The sequence below is a fragment of the Hipposideros armiger genome, unplaced genomic scaffold (genome assembly GCF_001890085.2).
Source record: "Hipposideros armiger isolate ML-2016 unplaced genomic scaffold, ASM189008v1 scaffold_381, whole genome shotgun sequence".
Classification (NCBI taxonomy): domain Eukaryota; kingdom Metazoa; phylum Chordata; class Mammalia; order Chiroptera; family Hipposideridae; genus Hipposideros; species Hipposideros armiger.
In genome coordinates this window covers 1,616,686-1,643,013 of record NW_017731731.1, presented here as the reverse complement: position 1 = coordinate 1,643,013, position 26,328 = coordinate 1,616,686, and the positions used below count along the sequence as shown (strand labels likewise).

At 43.2% G+C, this 26,328-nt stretch overlaps 1 protein-coding gene across 1 annotated transcript in view; it reads right to left on the bottom strand.

Annotated features, from left to right (window-relative positions):
• Positions 1–26,328, bottom strand: part of TIAM1 (TIAM Rac1 associated GEF 1) — a 412,279-nt gene that overhangs the window by 118,013 nt on the left and 267,938 nt on the right. The window contains exons 7-8 of the mRNA XM_019662811.1: positions 18,950–19,397; positions 13,022–13,194 (exon numbers count right to left, since the gene is read on the bottom strand). Coding sequence (XP_019518356.1) covers positions 13,022–13,194; positions 18,950–19,397 — 621 coding nt within the window. The remainder of the gene's footprint in view (positions 1–13,021; positions 13,195–18,949; positions 19,398–26,328) is intronic.

Here is a 26,328-nt window from a genome sequence, read left to right as displayed (position 1 = left end):
ACACCCCTCACTCATCTCTGCCACACTGAGGACCCTCTACCCCCAAACTCTCCCCCACCACAACTGGTGGGGTCAGAAAAAGGAAATACCTACAACCCTGACATAATATCTGAGGAAGAGATGAAAAGATCTTAAACTCCTGATATAAGCTCCGTTAAATACAAGGTACAAACTTAAAAATGTAAAATAAAAATACTTATCTAGAAGGGGCCCAGGAGACCATTTTACAGACGGAGAAACTAAAGGCCAGAAAAATGTGGGATGGCACGGTAATTTATTATAAAACCCAATCTCGGCCAATCCTGTACTTTTTTAAAAAACATGCCACACTGTTCCTGAAACCACCCCCAACAGCTCTCATCAATTGCTCTAAAAGCCTAGCTACGGGGTCATTAATGTTGTCCACTCATTATTTTGAGCTGGGACACAGGAGGATGGAGCTTTCTTGCTCCCTTTGAAGTTAAGTGTGGCCATGTCACTGGGCTTTGGCCAAGAAACTTGAGTAGTAGCAACGTGGCTCACTACCCAACCTTCATAGCCAATGTCCATCAGACACTTGGTAGGAATGAAAAGGTATGTTAAGCCAGAGAGAGTTGAGGGTTGCTCCTTACAGCAGCATAATCTAACCCACGCTGACTGCTACACTAGCAGAGTAAGAATTCCCTTTCAAAATAAGGGATGCTTTAAAAAAAAAAAAAAAAAGTCTGTGTGAGTATCTGCCACCTCCAGGAGAGCCACCATCTGACAAGTTAAAAAACGACAGCCTTTTGCCCTCCTCCCTTACTGAAAGGTGAGCCCCTTCCTCCCTCCACCTGTGGGGATCTCTGCCAAACTCAGCCAAGCAACACATGCCACTCTGCCATCAGAGTTTAGGTGTGCCTCCCAGTTAGGAAGTGGAAATGAAAGAAGCTGATACCAGTTGATGAAACTAAGCATCCGCTGAAAGGTGCATACTTAATTTTGGCAAAGCAGCTACCCTAGAATTCATTTACTTAAAAGTAAGGATGATGGTGGCTGCCAGGAGTGAGGGGACCGGGGGGAATGGAGAGTTAGTGTTTAATGGACACAGAATTTCAGGTTTGCAGGATGAAAAGAGTTCTGCGATGGCCGGTTGTGATGGCTGCACAACGGTGTGAAGGTACTTAACGCCACTGAGCCGGACACTTAATGGCTAATGTGGTATGTTGTGTGTATTTTACCACAATTAAAAATGTTTAAAAATAAAATAAAAGGAAGGGAAAAAAATGCCAACCCCCATAATCTAGAGAAAGATCTACAGAAATGTACACTCATAGCTTTATGAAAAAGTTAGCCATCAGGCCTTTTAACCGTTACTATGTCTCAAGCCTCCAAACTCTTTTAAAACCTCTCAGTGGCTGAAGGTAGTTCCATTAGAGAGAATGTTTGCTCCTGCTAGTCTATCGAAATAAAACAGCAGTCTCTGTCATTCTCTGTCATTAAGCTAAATCAATTTCTAAGAAGCACAATTCACTAAATGAGCTTTTCACAAGTTTGTCATTTTCCGGTGGCGAAGAGGGTGGTCAAAGGCTCCGCTTACTCCTGTCAACAGCAAGTTAAGTCAACTCTCGAAACATTTCACGGCAGTTTATCGACTTAACAATTCAGAGTAAATCACAGCAGACCACTAACCTGACACAAAGTTTGCCAGTGTGGCCTCTCCAGGATTTAAATTCTGACACGCTCCAAAAGCTTTTCAGAGGTGCTACCCTTGCATCACCTTCTTGAACCAGGCACGTTTAATTACGGGCATCAGGTCTAATAAAGGGCCCTTCATCGGAACCCGGTGGGCAAAAAGGCAGGAAGGAGGGACCACCCAATGGTACCCTCTCGACATCCTCCACACTCGTCACCTTCCATTAAACAAACAGCAGCAGACAGGTAGCGAGGTGAATTTTGTGGTTCTTCCTTTGCCTTCTGGGGAAGCTATAAATACTGTATAAAGTTCAGTGAGGGGAAAAAGCAAAGTTCTTGCCAACAGAGGAATACAATCAGCAAAAAATACATTTCGCATAAAAGCCCCTCTGAGTGCAGGGTTAAGACGAAGTTCAGGGCTTCATTATGTATTTAAAATGATGTAGCTTCAATTATCCAGCTGAAGGGAGGATCGTCGGTGGTTTAGATAATCAATGGTTTATGTGAGTGGCAGGAAAAGGGTAATTCAATTTAAACAAGAGAAACACTACAGAATATATGCCAGATCTACAAAACTAAAATTTTGGATAATTTGATTTTATAGAAGCACAAGAATAATTACAAAGTAGGCTAAACTTTTTTCCATGTGAAAAGACCAAAAAGGAAAAGGAATAAAGTTATGTGTTTCTGAGGGGCTTGCTGGAAATAAAGTTCCGGTGTGAATCCTTGAAAGTCTTTTTTTCTCACTGGGTCTGTGTTGAATATATTTTAGTTTTATTTATACAAGGCTTAAGTAAGCTATCATTTTTAGTATCTGTAAAGGGAATTATAGATATTGCCCCGTATCTGTAATATGGGGTTCTCCTCCGCCAGAGGAGAAAAGTCATACAGCTGGGCATCCCTCCTGCCCTCACCCATCCAAGGTGAATTCTCTGGAGAAGAGCGCCTCTAGACTCCAGGAAGCCAGGCACAAAAGGAGAAACTGCTGCGAACGGGAAATTAAATGGAAGCTTGCCCAGTGCATGGCAGGGGCACGATTTGTCTGTGGCAAAGCTGGGCAGCCCCACAGAAAAAGCCAACAAATATTGTCAACTGGGCTCCCTCAACAGAAAGGCCTTGTCATCTGTTGATGCTATTAAAAGCCCCCCAGGAGAGGACAATGTGCACAGAGGGTATCCAAGCCCTTTTTGGTAGCTCTCGCTTAAATATGATCACAGTCAAGTTATCTACCAGGCATTTGATGAAAGCGTCCAGCATGAAAGGCAGAGAACAAACCACACAGAAGAAAATGCATCAGAAGAAAAGAGAAAGAATGTCTGAAGCCAAGAAAATGTCCTGAAAATCTATATCATCCTCAGAGACACGAGAGAATCTAAAGCTATAAGCAAACAAATAGGTTACAATGAAAAGGGAACAAAGAGACAGAAAGGAGGGAAGAAGGAAGAGAAGAAAGGGGAGGAGAGCAGGAAAACAGGGAAGGAGAGAAAGGAGGGGGGTGGGAGGAAGGGAAGAAGGAGAGAGAAGGAGGGAAAGATTTTAGGAATAAAAAAAAAATGAAAATTTCAGTAGAAGGCAAGTCACTACGAAGAATCACAACATGAGTGATAAGGAACTTATTCTAAAGCTACAAAAGAGAAAATAAAACACAAGCAAGATATTCAGAAATGAGAACGATATCACAAAAATAAGTGAACAAATGGGAAATGATTTCCAAACCTGAATTTGAAATTACTCAAATAGTATTCAAATAAAAGGAGAAATGCAGACATTCTCAAATATGAACCATTTGGTAGGAAGTTATTACACGTTTTTTGTTTTGTTTTGTTTTGTTTTGTTTTAACAACAACAAAAGACTTGCAATCCAGGAATCTAACCAGCGTGGGGAAGGGAAATCCCAGGCTGGCTGTTAGGCGTGAGGTCTAGAGAGCAGCCAGATTGGAGCAGGAGGATAAGAGGCCAGGAAGGGCCGGCTCCGAACACATTCCAGGTTTAGACAATACTGCTGAGTAAGCAGAAAAATGAGCAACTTGAACAGGAAAAGAAAAAAAAAGAGGCAGTCTTAAACTACAGGAATAAAACAAAAAGTTGGTTAAGAAAGGAAATAAAATGATAGGACGCTGTTTGCTTGAGCAGATAACACTATTTATATGGTCAGAACAGCAGGGAAACATTATAACAGCATAACAGGGACTGCTGGGTTAATCCTAAACTGTCACATGACTATATAGGAAGGGGAGGAAAGGAGAATTTGGATATAATACAGCCAAACATTCATCTAGCATAACAGAAAATCAGTAGTTAGCATCTAAAGTCAAATAAGAAATAGAATATAAGTATGTTAATGAGAAAGGAAGGTATTTAGAAGAAAAAACAAACAAACAAAACCCCAGCTAAAACAGCTGAATGCAGGTGCTTTGGGGGGAGTTAGGCTGCAGGGAGAGGGTAAGGAAAAATGGGAAGCGAATTTCATTTTGTCTTAAAGTTAACTGAACTCCTTAAAATACTATGTGCTCCTATTGACTTAATACAACTTTAAAATAATGAAAAAAGAAAGACAAATATTGTCAGTGACACCTTATTTGGCTGATACATAATAGCATACCAATTATATACTAAAATGTAGCCTAGCCACAATTATACCTCTGCTCTATCCTTTTAACATATGTGGGAAAACCTGGGAACACACTGATAACAGCAGGACCTGTACTATACATGATTACCAGCCCTGGGTATCCATTTTGCACTTCAACGTCCATACTGGCCATCAGTACTCTCCCAAGAGGTAGGCCCATGGGCTCCCATACTTTAAACAGCGGTTGTCAACCTGTGGGTCGTGACCCCTTTGGGGGTCAAACGACCCTTTCACAGGGGTCGCCTAAGACCATCGCAAAACAAAAAGATACTTACATTACGATTCATAACAGTAGCAAAATTACAGTTATAGAGTAGCAACGAAAATAATTTTATGGTTGGGGGTCACCACAACATGAGGAATTGTATTAAGGGGTCACGGCATTAGGAAGGTTGAGAACTGCTGCTTTAAAAAGTCTCCCTGTGGTGCCTGGAAAGGGCAGTGTCCAGGAGGGACCCCCATACACTTTCTCTCCACAGGGAGCTCTCTGGCCCTGTATCTCCTATGCAATGTCAGTAAGATACTAGGTGCTCTTGGATATAAGTCTATGCCTATCGGTCATTTCCACTAGCTTATCTGGTATTTCTTTCCCTAGATTGCGTGAGATTGAGCCACCAGATTAGTGCTGGCAAGGAAACCTGGGGTGAGTCAAATTCTTTATGTAGATAAAGAAATTTTGCCCAGAGCGCCGCACATCCTAAAGTTGACCCTTCTCCACAAGGAAGCCATGCCAAAACCAAAGGTAAACTAGGGGACTCAGCTACAGACTAAGTCAACACTTAAACCGACAAAGACCAAATAGTCAGCTTGTAAACCCCAGGGCAGATCAAATTAGGATCGCAGATGATTTATTTAAACAAGTTCATTAGAAGAAAAGAACCACACAGAAAAATTTTCAATGAGGTAAAGTTAAGTTCTGCAATTGGGGTTTTTGAAGAAATCTACTAAAATAAAGTGGACAATACCTTGTTGGGTAAGAGCTGATGCTGAGCGTCTGATATACCACAAGCTCGTTATGACTCAACAGTTTGTTGTGGTTTCTAATAAATTAAGGAACTGACAAAAGCAGTGGGGAGGAAGTCAGAGCAGCAGGAAAGCCACCGCAGGCTGCACGCGGTGGAGCGCATGGGGAACAGGGTGTGGGATTCCAGAACACGCTTACAAGGAAGAGGAGAGAAGTACTAAATCACAGGGCGGCTGGATCGGAAATCTTAGGTGGGGAAGCTGAAATAGGAGACAATGACAGGAGGCAAGTGAGGGCTGTTTTCCAGTACTTAAGAGGTTATGAGAAAGAATACGCAGGCTTGTTGTGGACTCTGGGGGAGAATTTAGAAACAAAGCGATACGGCAAAAGTCACTAGAAAGAATGTATTATCTCAACAGGGCGGAGAACTTTCTGGAACTTGGTGGAGCTAGCTAACAAAGCAGATGGTTGAAAAGCTGGGTGCTTCCCGGGCATGGAAATGGCCATGCAATGGGCGGGCTGACCAGCGGTCAGGCGCCTTGCGGAGGTGGTTGCCTACCTTTAAGTGGGAAACTGGATTTTAATCTACTCAAGTCCAAAATGTCAAGTTCCCTCTTTTCTACCAAGTCCACTGGACGCCTCCTTATGAAAGATGATTTCCAGATTTTCCCCTAACCTGGCTGCACTTATCCAGAGCCTGTGCCAATGACCTTTGTCAAGTCTGACACAGAGCCACACGTTCACTTTAAGATGCTCTCCAGAGCCCGATGAAACTCAAATCCTTAGATTTTCACAGGAAACCACACTCAAACTTCTGGGAAGATACTTATTTAAGAAGAGCAATGGGTACCAGTCTTTTTTTCTTTATAATTAAAAAGATAACTGTAAGGAACATTTACTGAGCATTGGTTATCTATCAGATACTTCACGTGCATTATCAAATTTAATCCCCAATTCAATGTAATGGTATCCATGCTTACTATCCTTTTTAATTTTTTTTAACTAGTCATTTTTTAATATGTACCCCATACCCTTATACAAGTGACTATCTAACTGATAAGAACAAAACGTTCTATGAGAAGGCAACGACCCCTTAGAGATAATATTTCCTACACTTCTTTAGCTATGTTACTGCATGTGATTTTCTACCTAATCAGGCATCATTCTTATCCTGCCTGGTAACTATGTTCCCAAGGCATTTAATATAGAAATTAAAACCTCATATTAGGCTATGTTACCATAAAAGTCACCGAGCTTTTTGGAATCGTACGTGACATCTTCCACCGATGGACGAATGGAGATGAAGGTCTGAGAGGAAATTGTACTTTGTAGGTGGCAGGCACAGTTTCTGGCTTCCAGTCAGAGGGAAGAACTCTAATTAAAATAGTTTAAATGCAGGAGCCATAGCCTTCCTTCGCAGACAGCATAGCCCTATTTCTACACAAGCTGCTCTAACACTCATACCCATTCCCACCCCCATCCAGTACACAAAACCCCTTTTCTACTTTCGCTGGTAACATGAGTCTCCTTTCCATGGGCGAGTCTGAATAACAGCGTCAAGTCAGCAGCACACAGGCTTTGGAAGCTGTGTGCACTGAATTGAGCCCTGGGGCTGGAATAACCTATAAATTATTTCCATAACCATGGTTGATCTCCCTTGCTTTAACCTCACCCCCTACAGACACAGGTCTCTTTCAAATTCGGCCCCTCTAGAGTTATGTGGATACAATAAGTAGAAGGTATGCCCTCATGGATTCCAAACAGCCATAATTTCCTCTGAAAAGGTTCATTTTGTGTTCTATCCCACGTAAGCAGCATAAAAATTTCACCCTAACAAGAGGACACAGAGGTTTTCATGAATAAGGTCCTATGCTGCCACAAAAGAATTTTATTCACTATGACCTTATTGGATATCTAGATTCTACTAGCAAGTTGGTGGCCAGGAAGGTCCTTTCAAAAGGAATTCACATCAGGGATGTGTAAATAAAAAGGAGAACGTCCTGAAATCGGTCAGATGACCATCTAACCCGTGTAGCGAGGCCAGAATGGCCAAAACTGAGTTACAATTCAGAAATATTCCCAGTGAGTGGCTTAATTCCAAGGATGAGAAAAAGTCACTTTTTATTGTGTTCACTGATTCTTGCCCACGTTCTTCTCAAGTTAAATAGTAACCGTGATGTGATAAATAGTAGTATGCTTAGACAACAGCAAGCTTTGGAGAAAAAGAGGCTTGATTTGAATCCAGCCCCAACACTCAGTCACTATGTGACTTGGCATCCAATTATTGGCCTTTGTAAACCTCAGCTTCATCAAACGGGGTACACAGTCTGTATCAATAGGTTAAAATATGGATACACAATCCAACTCACTGTTGCTGTCAAGAATTAAATACGACACATTATAAAACACTTTCAAGACGGTGGCATACAGTAAGTGCTCAGTAAAAGATAGCTGTTGATATGACAATAATGTTGTTATCATTATTAGTTAGACATTTTTCTCATTTGCAGGGTTTCTGCTTAATTAACAAAAAGCTATCCCAGATGCACAAAAACAATGGTTTGGAAGCTATATTTTCATGATTCACAGCATGGAGATTTTAAAAATAGGATACACAAAGCACTACCCATAAAGGACAACTTAAGAAATGAGACTACATCAAAATTTACAAGTTTCAGTATAACAAAGGATACCTTTAACAGAGTAAAAAGCAAGCCACAGTGTGGAAAAAGTTATCTGCAATGTATATAGTCAACAGAGATGATACATGTATACAAAATGTGTAAACAACTGCCATGCATCATAAAAAAGAGAAAACCCAATGGAAAAACAGGCAGAACATTCAAATAAGCATTTTACAAAGATGATACTGAAACGGCCATTAAACCCATAAAAATGTGCTCAACTTCACACTAACAGCTTAAAAAAAAAATCTGACAATACCAAGTGTGGACAAGGATGAGAAACAAGTTGAATTCTCCTACGCTGCTGATGGGAGTATAATTATTTTAATGATTTTGGAAACTGTTTGGCAGTATCTTGTGAACCTGAATGTGTGCATATACCCATGACACAGCAATGTGTCTCCCAGGTACATCCAGGAGTTGGCAAACTTTTGAGACGGAAGAGCTGCCAGGGGTCAGCAAACTGTGGCTCATGAACTGTGGCTCTGAAGTAAAATTGAAAATGAAAATAAAACTATCATAGTTTCATTTATAAAATTTTTAAAGGATATTATTCACATAATGGTGATTANTTTACTATTCACTGTCAGGCCTTACCTATACAGATCTGTGTCTGTCTCCCATAATATATGTGAACACTTTTAAGAGTAGGAATTGTGTCAAAATGTTCTGGGTATTCTCAATAGCAATGTGCAAAGCACATAAAAAGCATAGAATGAAGGTTTGAGGAATCCGACTATGGGAATAAGTGAAGGAAGCCTTCCTAACACCACAAAAGATTCTAGTAGCACGTATCACAACTGACCAAACTCAAAGGGTTTCCTATAAATGCAAATATTAACCCTGAAGTCATTAGCAGGTTAGCATTTTTAAATACAATTAACAGTCACAATTCAAGAACGCTGGGTACAAAGATTTGATAAGACAAGGAAGAGAAACAATTAAGGTATAGCTAGTCATTTCTGGAATGTTGTAATTTTACTTTATGAGTAATATTAGAAGAGAACATATTATGATAGAAAAAATTTGACAGCTCAAATCATGTCTACATTAAGGAATTCATAATCTCTTTTCTAACGTGCTACACAAATATTATTGAGACTACAATGACAAGTCCTTCAACCCACAGCACACTGGGCAAGGTTCTCAAATTCAGTTCACACCCATCCTCAGACTTTACTTCGGAACCCTCTGGGTGAGTTCAATCATTCCTGGAATTCTGGAAAGGTGTTTATCTTGTCTTTTGTCATTTTTGTTTCAATAAGGAGCAAAAGATAAAACCCACCACTGAAAGGAAAACAGGGTGGGGTATATAGGCAGGAGAGGAAGCTATCCGGATCCGAGATGTAAATGCCCACCAAGGACACGCTCAACAAACCTGAAAGAGGAAGGCATCGCCCAGGGAGTTGCTGAGGCAGAAGACGAAGTCCTTCTTGGGGTGCTCAGGCACGGCCTGCACGATGCTGTTCTCCACCCAGACAGCGTGCTTGGGGACGCTGTTGTGGTCTATTCCAGACCTGCCGTCGCTCTCGTAGAAAAAGAGCGTGCACCCTGTGGAAACAGAACAGTGGTCCGCAAGAGCCGCATGTGGCTCGCGAGCCACAGTTTGCCGACCCCTGGTATATACCAAAAAAACATAGACACACATCCTGAACACAGATACAAGAGCATTCAGCAACATTGCTTGTGACCCCCAAACTGAGATCAACCCAAATGTACCCATTAAAAGGTTTCCACATGTCCCAGTTAGCCTGGGGCTGTTGCAACTTTATACCTATTATCCTGGCATTAATCGTTAATAGTGCTGCTATAACTCCCCAAATTGTCTAGTCTCTAAAGTGTCCTGGTGAGTGCCATCAGTGGCAATGGGAGAATAAGAACCTCAGAAAGCAACTCCTCTGTAAAAGCAGTAAGAAAATTGGTAAAAATTGTCAAATTCAATTTTCTTCAGAACTCTGGAAATTAATTAGGTCTTCACCAACCTGAGCTGTATTTACTGAATCTCAGTAAGAATAGCAAGTGTGGGGGCATTTTAGCTTGTTTTTTTTCCATCCTCATCTCCCTAGCTCCATGTGAAAACCGGCAGTCTAGCAACCATTAAACAGCGCAGGATGGATTTGGAGTCCCCCTAAAACACCATTCTCAGAGAGTTACCAAACAGCAGTTCACAGAAATCCCCCTTCACAGGGCTTGTTGCTATTTGACGTCACTCTGAACTCATTCATGCAAATAGCCTTTACTCCAGAGGAACAACTGCTTAATATTGCAGCTGCCTGAAATAGTGGTAACAGTTGGGACAAAAAAAAAGAAACTGACCAAGAAACTTTAGGAAACTCTAGGGAATTTATAGTCCTGAGACTATAGAAGGTCACATACATGTACAGGACTGGGCACATACTCAGAAAACCATGAGAAAGCCCTACACTCACCGCGCTGGCTTACACTGAGACTCTGTTCAAGCAGAGGTGAAGGCTAAGGCAGAGTTGTTAACTAGCTGGCTGTGTGTTGAAGACATACACAGAGGTCCTCAGAAAGACTAAGGGACTAATTGCTTTCAGGCACTTAAGTAAATCTCGCCAATCATTGGCTAGCTGTTAAACTGAGCAGAGACTTCAGTGGTGACACATGACAAAGTACAAAGATTTTACATTTTCAGGAATGTCATTAAACAAACAAGGAACAATAGCAACAACAAACCCTAGGGGTGAGGGCTGGGGGGAACTGATTTCAAGAGTCTCCACAGCATACTACAGTAAGTCCTCACTAAACATCATGGATGGATTCTTGGAACTGTGTTGAAATGAGGTATAATAAAACCAACTTTACTATAGGCTTATTGATACAAGCAAGAGTTAAGTTTCTATGGCATCTCATCAACGTTATAATGAAATGACATTGAACGAAATTATGTTATCCAAGGACCTGCTGTATTTAAAATGTACAGTTTTCAACTATGAGACATGGATAGAAACAACAAAGTATAGCACATACGCATGACAAGAAGCAATCAGTAGAAACTATCCTGGAGAAAGTCTAGATGGTGGTTTTCTACACAAAGACATTAAATCAACTATTTTGAACTTTTCCAAAGAACTGAAGGAAATCATGGCTAACAATGTAAACTATGAAAATTATATCTCACCAAATAGAAAATATCAATAGAGAAATTTAAGCAAAACCTCTTTAAGAACCAAATACAAATTCTGTTGAAATGAAGAACTGAAGTGAAAATTCACCAGAAAACCTCAATAGCAGATTTCTGCTGGCAAAAAAGAGAATCAGGGAATTTGAAGTAGGTCAACTGACATTATCCAGTCTGAGGAACAGAACAAAAAAAGAATGAAGAAAGATGAACAGAGTTACAGAGACCTGTGGGACACCACCAAGAATACCAACATAAACATAATGGGAGTCCCAGAAGGGGAAGACAAAGAGAAATAGGCAGAAAGACAATTTGACGAAATAATAGTTGAAACCTTTCCAAATACGATTTAAACACACACACACACACACACACACACACACACACACACACACACACACACACACACACCCCTACCTCTATATATCCAAAAAGCTCAATGAATCCCAGGTGGAATAAACTGAAAGAAATCAGTGCTTATTGTTTAAAGACAAAATCCCCAAAGCAGCAAGACAGAAGCAACTCATCTATAAAAGGGAGCCTCATAAAATAAACAACTGATTTCTCCTCTGAATCCATGGAGGCCAGATGGCAATGCAGTGATCTTTTCAAAGCACTGAAATAAGACTGTCAATCAATAATTTTATATCTAGCAAAACTATCCTTCAACCATGAAGGAGGAAATGAAGACATCCCCAGATACACAAAAGGGTCCTGGTTTGGATGATAAAATACATATTCACTCTATTTAACTAGCAGGTTGCATGTGGGCATGTGTATGTGGGCAGAGGGGGGGCTTACTGGGTGCTAGAAACTCTGTTTCTAGGCCTGCATGGTGGTTACATATTTACTTTGTGGAATTGCATTGAGCAATACATTTATGTTTTGTGCATTTTTCTATATGTGTGTTTTACATCATAAACTTAAGGGAAGAAAAATAACAGATTTTTTCCCCTGTTCACAAACAAAATCACTATTTTATATTTACTACTTTAATTACCCAAATGGAAATAACTTAGGGACCAAACCCAGAAACTTCGTGAAATAACCTATTACTCTCTTCTATGGCTTTGTTCTGGCTCTCTCTTCTGCACAGAATATTCTTACTGTCCATTTCACCCAATTCATCCCTATGCTCTCTTTACTATTCACTGTCAGGCCTTACCTATACAGATCTGTGTCTGTCTCCCATAATATATGTGAACACTTTTAAGAGTAGGAATTGTGTCAAAATGTTCTGGGTATTCTCAATAGCAATGTGCAAAGCACATAAAAAGCATAGAATGAAGGTTTGAGGAATCCGACTATGGGAATAAGTGAAGGAAGCCTTCCTAACACCACAAAAGATTCTAGTAGCACGTATCACAACTGACCAAACTCAAAGGGTTTCCTATAAATGCAAATATTAACCCTGAAGTCATTAGCAGGTTAGCATTTTTAAATACAATTAACAGTCACAATTCAAGAACGCTGGGTACAAAGATTTGATAAGACAAGGAAGAGAAACAATTAAGGTATAGCTAGTCATTTCTGGAATGTTGTAATTTTACTTTATGAGTAATATTAGAAGAGAACATATTATGATAGAAAAAATTTGACAGCTCAAATCATGTCTACATTAAGGAATTCATAATCTCTTTTCTAACGTGCTACACAAATATTATTGAGACTACAATGACAAGTCCTTCAACCCACAGCACACTGGGCAAGGTTCTCAAATTCAGTTCACACCCATCCTCAGACTTTACTTCGGAACCCTCTGGGTGAGTTCAATCATTCCTGGAATTCTGGAAAGGTGTTTATCTTGTCTTTTGTCATTTTTGTTTCAATAAGGAGCAAAAGATAAAACCCACCACTGAAAGGAAAACAGGGTGGGGTATATAGGCAGGAGAGGAAGCTATCCGGATCCGAGATGTAAATGCCCACCAAGGACACGCTCAACAAACCTGAAAGAGGAAGGCATCGCCCAGGGAGTTGCTGAGGCAGAAGACGAAGTCCTTCTTGGGGTGCTCAGGCACGGCCTGCACGATGCTGTTCTCCACCCAGACAGCGTGCTTGGGGACGCTGTTGTGGTCTATTCCAGACCTGCCGTCGCTCTCGTAGAAAAAGAGCGTGCACCCTGCGGAAACAGAACAGTGGTCCGCGTGAGTATTTGGTGCTCGTGCAACAAGGAGTCTGTAGCGGAAACATGGCTGGGAACCTGTCACCAGGAGAGGGCTGGAAGTTGAGCTATGTGGCACCTAGGGAGTAAAGAGAAAGGGGCTGTGTTTGTACCGAAGTCTTGAACGGTCTTCGAGGAAGGCAAAGATTCTTACATCACAGCTTCTCAACCCACACAAGACTCCTTCAAGTATGCCCTCAAGTTCTTCAAGACTCTTACTTTCTGTTTTACTAGAATATTTTATTACAAGTATCCTCACAGGCTCCTTTGGCCACTGGTGACTGTAAAGACATCGCCACAGGCCAGAAGTGTAATGAGCCCTGTGTGAGGGCTGGCAGTCAGTTCTGTCCCCACTGGGGCCGCTCATCTGCATGTCTCATGAGATATGCGGCCAGGAAACACAATTTATTCGGTTTCTTGACTATCCCCTTGGAGAAAACAATAGGTAATCCTGACTTTCGTTGCTTTAAGGATAAAGAAAAAAATGATAGATTTTTAGTCTTAGATCTATTTCTATCAGTTGTTTTTCCAGAAATAAACCATGTCCTTGTTCCTTCTGAAAGAGGAAATGCATGGCACACATATGAAAGCCTGGGGGAGGCCGAAGGCCTGGTCCAAACTTAATCACACTGTTAAACTAATGAGACAGAGCAATAGAAACCTTCCACAGATTGGTGGCAAGCTGGCTTCGGTAGATACCCTCCATCATTGCCTAAACATGAGGCTTACTTTATTAGTAATTACTAGCTGAATGCTTACTCTCAACCAATCAAAACCAGTTTCAAGGAAAGCCTGGGCCCAACTTGATGAGTCTTTTGTAACTTCACGAAAACCACGCAGTCAGTTTTCAACATCTTCCTTTCCACAAACAAGGACAACGCTCTTCGTGAAATGCAAAGCCTTCGAAAGTACAATCTCCCTAGCTACAACATGAGTCTCCATAAAGCAAATCTGTAGTGATGCAGAATGATGTGCGTCAATGGAAAAGTCACATTAGTTCAAAGGCAATTTTTCCTGGTCATTAATAGTTCACATTCACATGCAACAGCTGCTGAATGCCCCGTCCCCAAACACAGCTGAAGGCAGCACAGTGGCACACAACGTCATCGCACAATTTTTCCCTTGTTACAGTTTGACCATATGCTTTGCTTAGAAGTCCTATTGCACGGGGCTCCTGGGTTTCATGATTTTATCATTGTTGCTCTTGTCTCCATAACTCAGGAGTTTTGATTCTGCCTTCTACCCAATTCAACTTACATTCACTTTTTAAAAACGTATTTCTATGGTATTTATTGCTAGAAATTAAGATATTAACTATGTGATTATTTTCAGTAGGTCTTTTTTAAAAATTATTTTAGTTTTGGGCTGAAAAGCTGCATACATACACAGCAGGTCCTCAAATAGGACGGTTTCTTCAACACCATTTTGTTATAACATTGATGAGACGCTATAGAAACTTAACTCTTGTTTATATCAATTAGCCTATGGCAAAATTGGTTTCATTATACATCATTTCACTGCAGTTCCAAGAACCTATCGACTACGTTAAGTGAGGACTTACTGTAATATACTGACATACCTACTGAGCAGTCTGCGCCTTCCTATCTTTCCCATAATCCTTGTTACTTTGAAGATTTCAAGCTTTTTCACAAACACACATATCACATTGCAGCATTACCTGTACCTTCAATTTCCATGCCTGAAGCTAGCATAGGTTCAGAGATACATAGAAGAAGGAAAAAAAAAATGGAAAGGGGAAGCTATTTTCCTCCAAATCAGGATTCTCAAGGTGGGGCAGCTGCCCTCCCAGGGGACATCTGGCGATGCCTGGAGACATTTCTGGTTGCCGCTTTTTGGAGGTGTGGGGACGAGGGAAGGTGCGACTGGCAGTTAGTGGGCAGAGAACAGGGATGCTGATAAACGCCCACAATGCCCAGGGTTACCCCCGCAGGAAGAATTACCCAGAAAATGTTGCTAGTGCCCCCATCTAGAAGCCCTGCTATAAATAATCTTTAGGACTAATACTATACTAATGATTTATAGATACATAACAGAAAAGAAGCAACGAAACTTCACTACAGGTTGGGGACAGAGAAAGAAGCTTGTGGATAATGAATGAGGAGACATTCACAAATCCTGGCATGTGCACACACTGAACATACTAGCCCAAATTGCTGTTTTTGTAATTTTTCAACTTTGGTTTATAATCACCCATGACAGTTGGTGGTGAAAATCAGCTTTTACTCAATTACCTACTTGTTCTAATTTTCAGACTAACATGGAGCTGCAAATCAAGGAACCACAAGCTCCCCCCTGATAACAGTGCATTTACCTTCATCTTCACTTGAATATCATCTGTGTGCTCTTCAGTTGTCGATGGAGACACTCCAGAGACTAATTCTAAATAAAATCTTTTTAAAAAATTAATTATCCTGCCTAAAGTGAAAGAATCTTTGGCGAAATCTCTATTCCACAGTGCACAGGTACTCTTGTTTTTTTAATTCTCAATATCCAAGTGTTGCTAAGAAAAAGTCAGCAGCAATCCCTGCCTTTGAGTGACATGCACAAGCCCCGGTCGGGTATGTCAATATATAATGGGAACCTGTCAGGATTAAGAAGCAAAAGGCTCAATGGCTCTGTGTACTGGGCCTGGATCCTGACAGATTGTGTCACTCAGATCTGGGTCACCATGAAAGTGAAGGCTCCCTCCTCGAATGGGCTCATGAGCTGTGCCCCTGAATGCCTGCACCCCAGCTTCCAGCATTATTAATTCTCTAAGGAAACAGCCAAAACAAAACAGCCCCCTCTTCCACGTCCCAAGTGAAAAAGAAAACACCTCATTATTGTTATTCTAACACAGCTGTTCTCAAATTTTGTGAAAGAATCACCTGGAAATCTTTTAAACCACAAATTCAGGGCCTGTCATGGGCTGAATTATATCCCCCAAAATTCCTATGTTAAAGTCCTAATGCAGCACCTCAAAATGTGGCTTTAGGAGGAGATAATACCCTACAGAAGTAATTATGATAAAAGGAGATCATATGGGGAGGACCTAACCCAATACAACTGCTGTCCTTTTAAGAAGGGGGAATGTGGGCATAGGCAGGGACAAACGGAAGACCATGTGAAGATACTAAAGGAAGATGGCCATCTTCAAGTCAAGGAGAGACCCCTCAGAAGAAACCAAACCTGCTGACACCTTGATCTTGGCCTTTTAGCCGGCAGAAGTGTGAGAAAATAAATTTCTTTTGTTTAAGCCAACCAGTCTGTGGTACTTTGTTACTGCAGCCCTAATACAGGGCCCCCACCTCCGAACTTTGAGACTTGGCAGGTATAGATATAGCCCAGTAAGTATCTCAGGTAACCGTGGTGCAGGTAGTCTTATGATCAGGCTGTAAAAAACTCAACACTAATTAGTAAAACCAGTGATAAGACAGGCTGCTAAAGAGAACAGAGGCTGCAGTGTCCAGTGGTACAGCCATTTGGGGGAGGAGCAGAGGCAGAAAGGGGGGCTTTCCTTTTATTTTATCTCATTCTACCCCCACAGCAGAGCAGCCGGCACGATCCTGGCCCCCTCGGATGCAACCATGTAGCATCTCCAAATCAAGCCAACGCAGGTCACACATAAGAAAGAACAGTACCAGTTCTCCAAAATACTCCCACGGGATAAACATTTACATTTCACAAGCAGGATCACTACATCAAATAATGGTCTTTCCCCAATTTACAAAAAAAAAAAAAAATCAAAGCGTGTGTGTGTGTGTGTAAACTGATAGAATTTTTCTCGAACTTAACATTCTTATTTCATATCAGCGTTAAAATTTTAGTATATACTTTACATGTGTTATAATACGGTATTTAATTTAACATAGGAAATAAAATTTAAGGTTTAATATTAATATTTCATGCAGTTTTCACAGAAAATACTATGCTTGCCAGGATTCTGCTTTTTGTTCCAACTCCAAACACTAAGGCAGACTCTGAGAATGAGAAATGGACATGAGAAAGTACCTGGCCCTTCCTAAGCATTCTGGGAAGTGGAGCGATGCGATGTAATCAACCAGCAAGTCTGACAACGGGACATGAAATGAAACCCTTAAAATGCAGCAACATTTGGCACACAGGCCACTTGGCAGTAGGGGGAACTGCCCTGCACTAGCTGACGAGAAGAGAGTCATCTGTAGGACAGCTGTGTGTTCCCCAGTAAGACGCCCAGGAGCAAAGCCGCCACTCCTGCCTCCCTTGCAGCTAGGCATGACTTATTCCTGGCCAATGGGATGGAAGCACAAGTAATGCAGGCAACCTCCAGGGAGTGCTCTCAGTGCAGGGGGATATACCCCCCACTTCCCCATTTTCCCACTGGAATGTGGGCCTGCTGGTGGGGCATCTTTGCCCAGACTAAGATAATGCTCTAGGAATAGCTGAGCAACAAGACAGAAGGAGCCCAGGCTCCCGGATGACTTCATAGGACAGAGTCACCACACCAACCTTAAATGGTCTGACCCTGGTAGGGGGGAGGGAAATAAAGTTCTATCTTGCTTAAGACAGTGTCATTGTGGGTCTCTGTGACATGCAGCAAGACCTATAGTCTAATCAACATGCTCCCTTCCTGTTCACCAGGCATTGAAGCAACAGCTGGCACAACGAGTAATGAGGCCTGTCCAAACCCTGCTTGACCCACAGGGGCTGTGCTGTGCACCACTGCACAGAGCTCTAGGCTATTCCGAGCCTCTAGGACTGGATGTTCCCACATCAAACACAGTTTGTAAAATCCAGTATCAAATGGTCAAGCGTGTGCAGCGCCCCAGGCAAGCCCCGGCTTCTCCCTCCTCTGCTTGTCCTTCGCGCTACTAACCTATCTAACCGATCCCACCATATGTACTGCCTGCTTCAATACTTGCTTGTGACAAAAAGTCTAAGTGAGCTTGAGAAGAGTTTTTCTCTTTAAGACACAGAGCTCACAACGTGTTACAATTTCATATGCAGACGTGCACAAGAATATACAGTCACAAATGTATGTAAAATGACAATAAATAGCAACATAGAAAAGTATTACACTTATTAATGAGGACTGTGATACATACATGGGTATATAGCTATACATACACACACTCACATACACAAAGTATGAGTGTAAAACTGTGACTTTTCACAAACGTACGATGACTTTGAGGTTGCATGCAGCATTGGGTTGAACCTATAAAATTAGCAATATGCTACCGCTTTTTTTACCTAAAAAGTGACAATCCCATAGGACTTAGGCTAATGATTTTCCCTCTCAGTCACTTTGGGCCGCACTTTACTACCGTGAATGATTTTTTTAAAAAAAATTTTTTTTAACTCAACCCCCAAAACTGTCATCAGACTCGGCTGCATATACGAGGAAACCAGACATGAGATGGTCCTCTAGCTTAAGTGTGACAGCATTGCCAGGGAGGGGCAAACGGGCATTACTAATCAAGGGACAAGTTTCCATTAAGTAAGATGATTAAGTTCTAGAGATCTGCTATACAACCACGTGCCTGCAGTCAACACCGATGCAAGGAACACAAAAATCTGAGCGGGCAGGTCTCACGGTAAGTATTCTTAGCACAATAACATAACTTTTGAAGTTAGCATATAATAAAATTGTGTATGATCGAAAAACCCGATTTGCCTTCGGTGCAGGTAAGGGGGTAGCCGGCGCTGGAGGAAGGGCGCGGGGCTCTCTTACCTTTCAAAGACACCCAGTAGTGCTTCCACTTCCTCCGGGTGGCCGACTCCACCTTCTTGTTCTTCTTGTGCACCAGGAAGTTCTTGACGGCCAGGGCGCCCGCCTTGCGCACCGTGCCCTGCGCGGCCGTCAGCAGGAGGTCCGACTGGCCCGGGGAGCTCAGGGTGCCGCTGCTCTGCTCGTCGCTGTGCGCCGAGCCGGCCTCCTCCAGGCTCTCGCTGTTGGTGGTGCTCATCTCCAGCTCCCGTCGGAAGTTCTCGTACACCCCCTGGCGCGCCGCATCGCCGGTGGAGCTGCTGCCGCTGTCGCTGCCCACGAAGGCGCGCCCGGTGGGGGGCGAGTAGCTGGAGTTGGTGGCATTGGATCGCCTGGACAGGAGGTCCGTGTCGGTGGTGGCCCCTTCGATCCCGCTGTCCGCAAACTCACTGCCTTCGCCCGCATTAACATCCTTGGGAGCCGAAAGGGAGACAAACGAAGACATGCATCACGCAGAGAAGTCACCCACGCGTCCCTATAGGTCCAGCCTTGGGCTGCGTAGCTGCAGGAGACCCTCAGGGCATCGCGGCCTCGCAGCCTCTTCTCCTGGACCAACTACTCCTCAACCCCTGGACCCACACAAACCCAACTCGCCCGCAGAGTGGCTCTGGACAACTGTGCAGGTGCCCGGGTACCAATGCGAACAATTTGGAGGATTCGAGAAACATAAAAGAAATAAAGAACACTTCGAAAAGCTTATCATTTATCTGACTTAGATAATTAACTAACTGGCAAATCAGCTATTGAGATTCTCCCACCACCACGCTGAGAACTCAGCGCCCTGGCCCTCATCAGCCGGCCTGGAACTCCAGGAAATTCTGTAGGCTGATTAGCTCGTGGTTCCGGAGGTAGGGGTTACAGTGGAAAACAAGGGCTTTACAGCTGATACTTTTTTTTTTTTTAACTGAGGGCCTGGTTAGGAGACTATTTTATAATGTTGTGACTAAAAAGATAGCTAGTGCACCGCCTCACCAACTCACCCAGCAAGGACCCATATCCCAGGAGCAGGCAAGAGCCCTCATGCCCTAATCAGCTTGGCTCCTGGAAAACAAGCAGCCTCTCACTTCGCATTGAGCTAAATAAATAAGTCTGTGGGGCCCACAGTTCCAACTCAGGCTCTCCAATTACCTTGCCCTTTCAAAGCTGGGATGCTAGGAGCCCGAAGCAAGCTACTCACCGCCCCTGGGCCAAGTAACAGCTTGGGGCACCTGCCAAGATGCTGGGGGTATCAATTCCCAGTTTCAACCCATTTGGAACTTCCAAAACACTGCCCCTGCTCTCAAGTTGAACATTGCAGGGCCACAGACAGATCTGCTCTTAAATCAGAATCTTAATTGCTCTGAAGTGCTACAGGCATCTCCATAAACAATAATTAAATAATGGCAGTAATCAAGGGAGGGTGATGAGAGCAGCATTGGGCAGGACAGCTCCCCAGTCTTATGGGTGAGAACTGAAACTGGCTTTTCTCAGAGAGAATGGGAATGTGAGGGACACGGAAAAGACGGCACAGCAAATGTAAAAACTAGCAGGATATTCTGAATTGCCATACAAGTGAATGCTTTGCGCTCCACTGTTTCCTGAGAGGCTTGGGGCAGAATGAACCGAGCCACAAACTCATACTGTCCTGCAGAGGCCCGGACAGGGCTTGTGCCCATCTACCTCCTTCAGTCAGTTCTAACTTAGAGCCATCGGAGTTCACCTTCATCATGAATAGACACCAAGTGAGCAACTCAAAGAAGGGCATCGCCAGACATGAAAACAAGCAAGAGGAGACCCCGAAAGACACACACTGTGGGATTCACTTATATGTGGAATCTATGGCGAACTCATAGAAACAGACAGTAGAATGGAGGTTGCCAGAGGCTGGGGGGTGGGGGAATGGGAGATGTTGGTCAAAGTACAAACTTCCAGCTATAAGACGAATAAGCTCTGGAGAGTTCCCGTGCAGCACGGTGACTACAGTTAACTGTAGACTTGAATTCTGTTAAGAGAGTAGATCTTAAGAGTTCTCACCATCGGAAAAAAAAAAGGTACTAATGGGGTGGTGTGTTAATTAACTTGATTGTAGTAATCATTTCACAATTCATACGTACATGAAAGAAATCATCACGTTGTACATCTTCCAGAAACAAAACAGAAAGAACAGTATGCAAAGGGTGGAAAGAGTAACTTTATAGTGGAAAAACCTGGCAAATACTACCTCAGCCAGGTGCTCAAGGTTAACTGGGTGAATAGGAACCTTCTCTACTATTGGTCCCATCACTTTGCTATCTGCTGTCCTGCCTATTAACCTCCATAGATGGTCCTGAAGGACCCACAGCCCGTGGGTAAAAATCCTCTATACAAACAGCAGAACACTGTTCTCAAAGCACTTTTCTCCTTTTTGCTTCCCTTTTGATAGAAGACAATAAGTAAATTTGACTATCAATGATTCTTCAAGATAACAATCAATAGTGGGAGATGAGGAGTTTGTGAATTTCATATGTCTCAGTCCTTCCCTGAAAGAAGTGAAGGAATCAGCTATACCGGCTCCTCTAAAAATACAGATGTGAGATGCTTCTCAGTCAGGCAGGAAAAGATAAACTAGACAGGTAAACCTCCCTAGTGGGTAAGAGAAAGACCTCAGAACAAAGGAGGAGACACATGACCCCAGGTGTCTTGGAATTCCCACAGCTCTAGAACAGGAAGGAACCTTGCAAAGCCATCCTCTTGGTTAAAGGATGAGGATGGTGGGGCTTAGGAAGTCACAGGCCTGGTTGCTAGCAGATTGGAGGCTGGAACCCATGCTGCCAACCACTATAATAATATTGGTGGCCCCATCGCTCAGCTGCAGGTAGTATCTGACCAGAATCCATCTAAATAGTCAACTCCAAGCCTTCCCCCTTTGTTTGCCAGCAATGCCCATTGCAGGTGTGCCCAGCAAAGGCTGAGTGCCGGGTCATCTATTTGCCTTGACTTGCCTGACAAGAGCTCAAAGCTGAAAGTGGTGGGAAGGGGAAGGAGATGAAAGAAGACAAAGGAAAGAGGCAGAGACCAGATCGGCAAACCCTCAAGAGCATGTCTCTTAACAGTCTACTACATTCCCACAAACCATTCACCCCTTCCCGGCATGCCCTGAGGGCTCTGCAGAAACTAAGAGCAAGGCCTTCATAGACACTCACCTCTTTGTCAGGCCCGAACATCTGCGCATACCAACTGATGCTGTGACCTTGCAATGGCCCTAGCTGTGTGTATTCAACTCTAGTGCAGCCACTTAAAAGGAGCCAAGAAGTGATGAATGACTCCAGGTAAGAGGCCTGCTGGCCCCAGCTGAGCCGGGTACTCTGAGAGGACACAACCCAGTGTCACCACTGGGGAATGCTCTCCATATGTGATCCAAGCCAGCTCCACCTTGTCGCCACAAGTGGTTAAGCAGGCTCAGTGGTACACATCTCCCTATTAGTATGTGGCCCAGCCTGTTGGGAAAGAAATGTTGGCGGCCCATACCCAGCTCCTATTTGGTCATGAAGCTTGGGATGTCCCAACTACCCAGAAGCCCGTGCTCTAGCATCGTGGGAAATGATGACTGTCCATCCAGACACTACTCAACATCTGAATGGTCAAGGAAGCCTGCACGTTCCGTATGCCAGCCATCTCCCACTTGAGTGTGGGGAAGAATCATCTCTAGTAGGACTGTTCTATCCCGATGCCGAAGTGCCACACGAGAAATGCCAAGTTTATGTCTCAGAATCTGCAGTACAAATCCAAACCAGATTCCCTTATGTAGAGGCTCCAGGGTCACACTTTGAAGGACACCAGCCACCCCGCTAAGGCTACAGCCCAAATACCCAGCATTCCCAGATGCCAGGATGCATACCACTCTATATGATTTCCAACAGCTCAGAAGAAAGGCAGCGGCATCAAGATGCCAACGTTCCTGGTGGTCATCTTTCCGAAGGGCTGCTCCTCCTCTACCCACCTCAGTCTCGGAGACACCTCCCACCGGAGAAACCTGATTCTCCCCACACTCAGGAGACCCTGGGACTCTCCCCAGCAGCAAGGAATCCAGGAGACGCCCTCTAGGCAAGAGCCCCATGGCAGCTTCAGCAGCCTTTGTAGCAAATGCAAGCTGTGTTCTTACGTAATTAGAGGTCTTCGCATATGATTGGTCCTAGAATATTGAACCAAATACTGAATTTTAATCCAAAAGTCAGAGGCAATCAAGGAAAATGGTAAGACCCTTGCTCGGCAGAGAAATAACTCCCAACACGGAGCATGATTCGGTCAGCGATTTCCTGAAAACTCCTCAACATAAACTCTCCACGTTAGAAACACTCCATCGAAGAGGCTTCCAATTATAAACGACATTCATGGGGTACACAGGCTCTTAAGTCCTGCTCTCCCAGGACAGACCGTCCCAGCCAGATTTTAGCGTGCTCACCAGTTTCCATTTCATTAGCAGTTTCCCAGCACAAACGTATTCACTTTCCTATCAGATGCACAAGTGGCCAGCTGTAGCCCAAAACATTCAACAGCTGCCAGGCAAGAGCTGTCTTAGTCACGTTAGCTGGGCATCAAATGCTTAAATCAGCGCTAGTGCTAAAATGGAGAAGGCAAGAGGCAAATTCAAAGCCTGTTTTCACTGCCTTGAAAACCGAAGGGTCACCTGGCATGAATGTGGGCTAATGACACATTGTGGCAGAGCTCAAGTTGTTTCCACAGGGGACTTAACAATTACAGGTGACCTTTGCACAACATGGTGGAACTGCAGAGGCCCACTTATATACATATTTTTTCCCAATAAGCACTGTATATTCTCTTCCTTATAATTTTCTTAACAACATTTTCTTTTCTCTAGCTTACTTTATTGTAAAAATACAGTAATAATACATAGCATACAAAATATGTGTTAATCGACTGTTTAGGTTATCAGTAAGGCGTCCAGTTAACAGTAGGCTATTAGTAGTTAAGTTTTGGGGAGTCCAAAGTTATAGACTTTTGACTGAGCAGGAGGTTGGCACCCCTAACCCTGCATTATTCAAGGGTCAACTGTACTCTGACAGAGAGTTTTCCTGTGTTAATGATGGGTGAACACAGTTTTGAAAAGGTGATTAGCCCCAAAGTTCAGGGCCCTGGGGCAATTCAGAAACCAGTAGGACCAACTGACCACTTGCATAGTTATAATTCGAATACAATTAGAAACGATTTTGTTGGTTACTTGGTTTAATTTCCCTCATGAATCCAGCTTTGCTTTAATATGCCGGTATAGAGAAAAAATATATAGTGGAGGAGAGAGTTCACTGAATTTCAGTGGGGTGAGGAAATTTTGACCTGCAGAAGCCTTGAATTAGGACAACTTCTACCTTACTAAATTCTACAATATTCTGCCTCTGGTTTCTCATCTTCTTATCTCTAAAATGTAAGTAACCCCCTACCACACACCCACATGCACGCACATGAACAGTCTTTGGTTCCCAGTGTTCTCTCCTTGGCATACTCATTGTACTCTCCTTAGTAATCTCAGTACAGCAAACACCAATTCTAGGCAAGTTACTCTGAACCAATTTCCCAGTTTCCTCATCTGTATAATGGGGATAAAAAGAGTATCTGCTCTTTAAGACACTTTGTAAGATGCCGTGAGACTGAGTTAACCCAACAAAAGTTCCCCGAGGTGCCGAACACATGGTACCTGCTCAAAACGTTAACCGATTACTGTAATATCCATCTTCAGCCTTACTTACATCGAGGCCCACGAAGAAAAGGCACTGCCTGACTTCTGTTACTCGCTTCCTGCACTAACCTGAAAGAAAGGTTGTTTATTTTTGAGAACTTGGAGAAAAGCAAGTTCTCGTGGGAAAACCAGATAGGCAGACTGAGGCTGGTGAGAGCTTATGAAGTCCCTTTTTAATTATTTTCATATTCAGAAAACCGCACAATAAACTAAGAAAATGGTGATTATTTTTTACACTGTGAATTAGTAACTACGGGGCCCTGTTACTAAGAATTGCCATTCCTAATTGGCTAGAAATATCACAGTGTCAGTTTTCCATCATTGTAAGGCTTTTGTTTCTCTCTCTACCCAAATATCCAGTGCCTTTTAAAATTTTTAATTCTGAATTTCGTAAATTCTACCTCCTGAGCATCCCACTATTAGCCGCTTTAGACATGTCCTCGCTCCCTTTGAGAAATTTCCAAAAACTGGCTGTATTTCCCTCTTCTTCCTGTCCCAAGGCAGAATCTCCATGCCCTTTTAAGTTTCCAGCACCCATTTCCTTCGTCTCTAATGATCCCCCAAGGGAGTGACTCAAAATTTCTCTAAATTACAACCACCGGAACTGAAGTTCTTACTGTTGCTAAAACGGGACTCAGAAGTAAGCTGGCAAATGCATGAAACGTTGCTTCAGGTAACTCTAGATTGGAAAGTGCTCTGTGTCTAAGCTAATGAATCATCTCTCCTTTCATCTGTCTTTCTACGTACAGGCCTCAAACCTTGTTTGTGGCCACCTTTCCCGTCCTCACTACGTACGTCATGATGTATCGCATGCCCAGACCCTATCCTTCCTTTCCTAGAGCCACACCCCTGGTTCAGCAACAAGCTCTACTATGCACACCACTGCTGGGTCAACCTCCCAGGAGCGACGTGGAGGGCTCCTCAGACGGCCGTTCAAGGCCTTCCACGAAGGTCCAGCCTTAGCAGTTGAGCTTTCTAGCATTTGATGCACTAAAGCCACCAGTGCAGTGGAAGGATTCATTCCAGTGCCGGCTCCAACCTTTCTTGCTTCCACAAATACTTATCCTTTAAGGCTCAACTCAAATCCCTCATTCCCAGAGCTGGAAGCCTCTTTCACTTCTCCAACCGCCATGCCACCCCTCTGCGGCATCTCCATCCCCTGTCCCAACTCTGCTCCTGCCACATTGGCCACTTTGTTCTTCCTCAAACGTGCAGGGCACACTCTCACCTTACAAATCAATGGCCAGCTCCCCTCTCTCCTTCAAATCCCTACCCAGGTCGGCCATCCCAAAGGGCCAACGTGACCACCTGACCTGAAACTGCCACCCACATCCCCCACCTGATCTTCCTCATCTTGTCCTATCTTTTTTCCATAGCATGCCACGTGCTTATTATGCTAATTGTTTTCTGCATACACACCGTCACATCACCCCCAAATAGCTCCACGAGCTCAGGGATCTTTTCTCCTTGACGCATCCCAAGTTCCAAGAATAGTGCCTGGTATGGGGTAGGCACTTCAGGAAAAGAAATTGTTGAATGACTTAACTGCTGATCATTTTCCACCATAATCTCAAAACAAGGAATACATTTTAGTTTGATTTAAAGATTTAGTTATTTCCAGCTTCAGCTCATG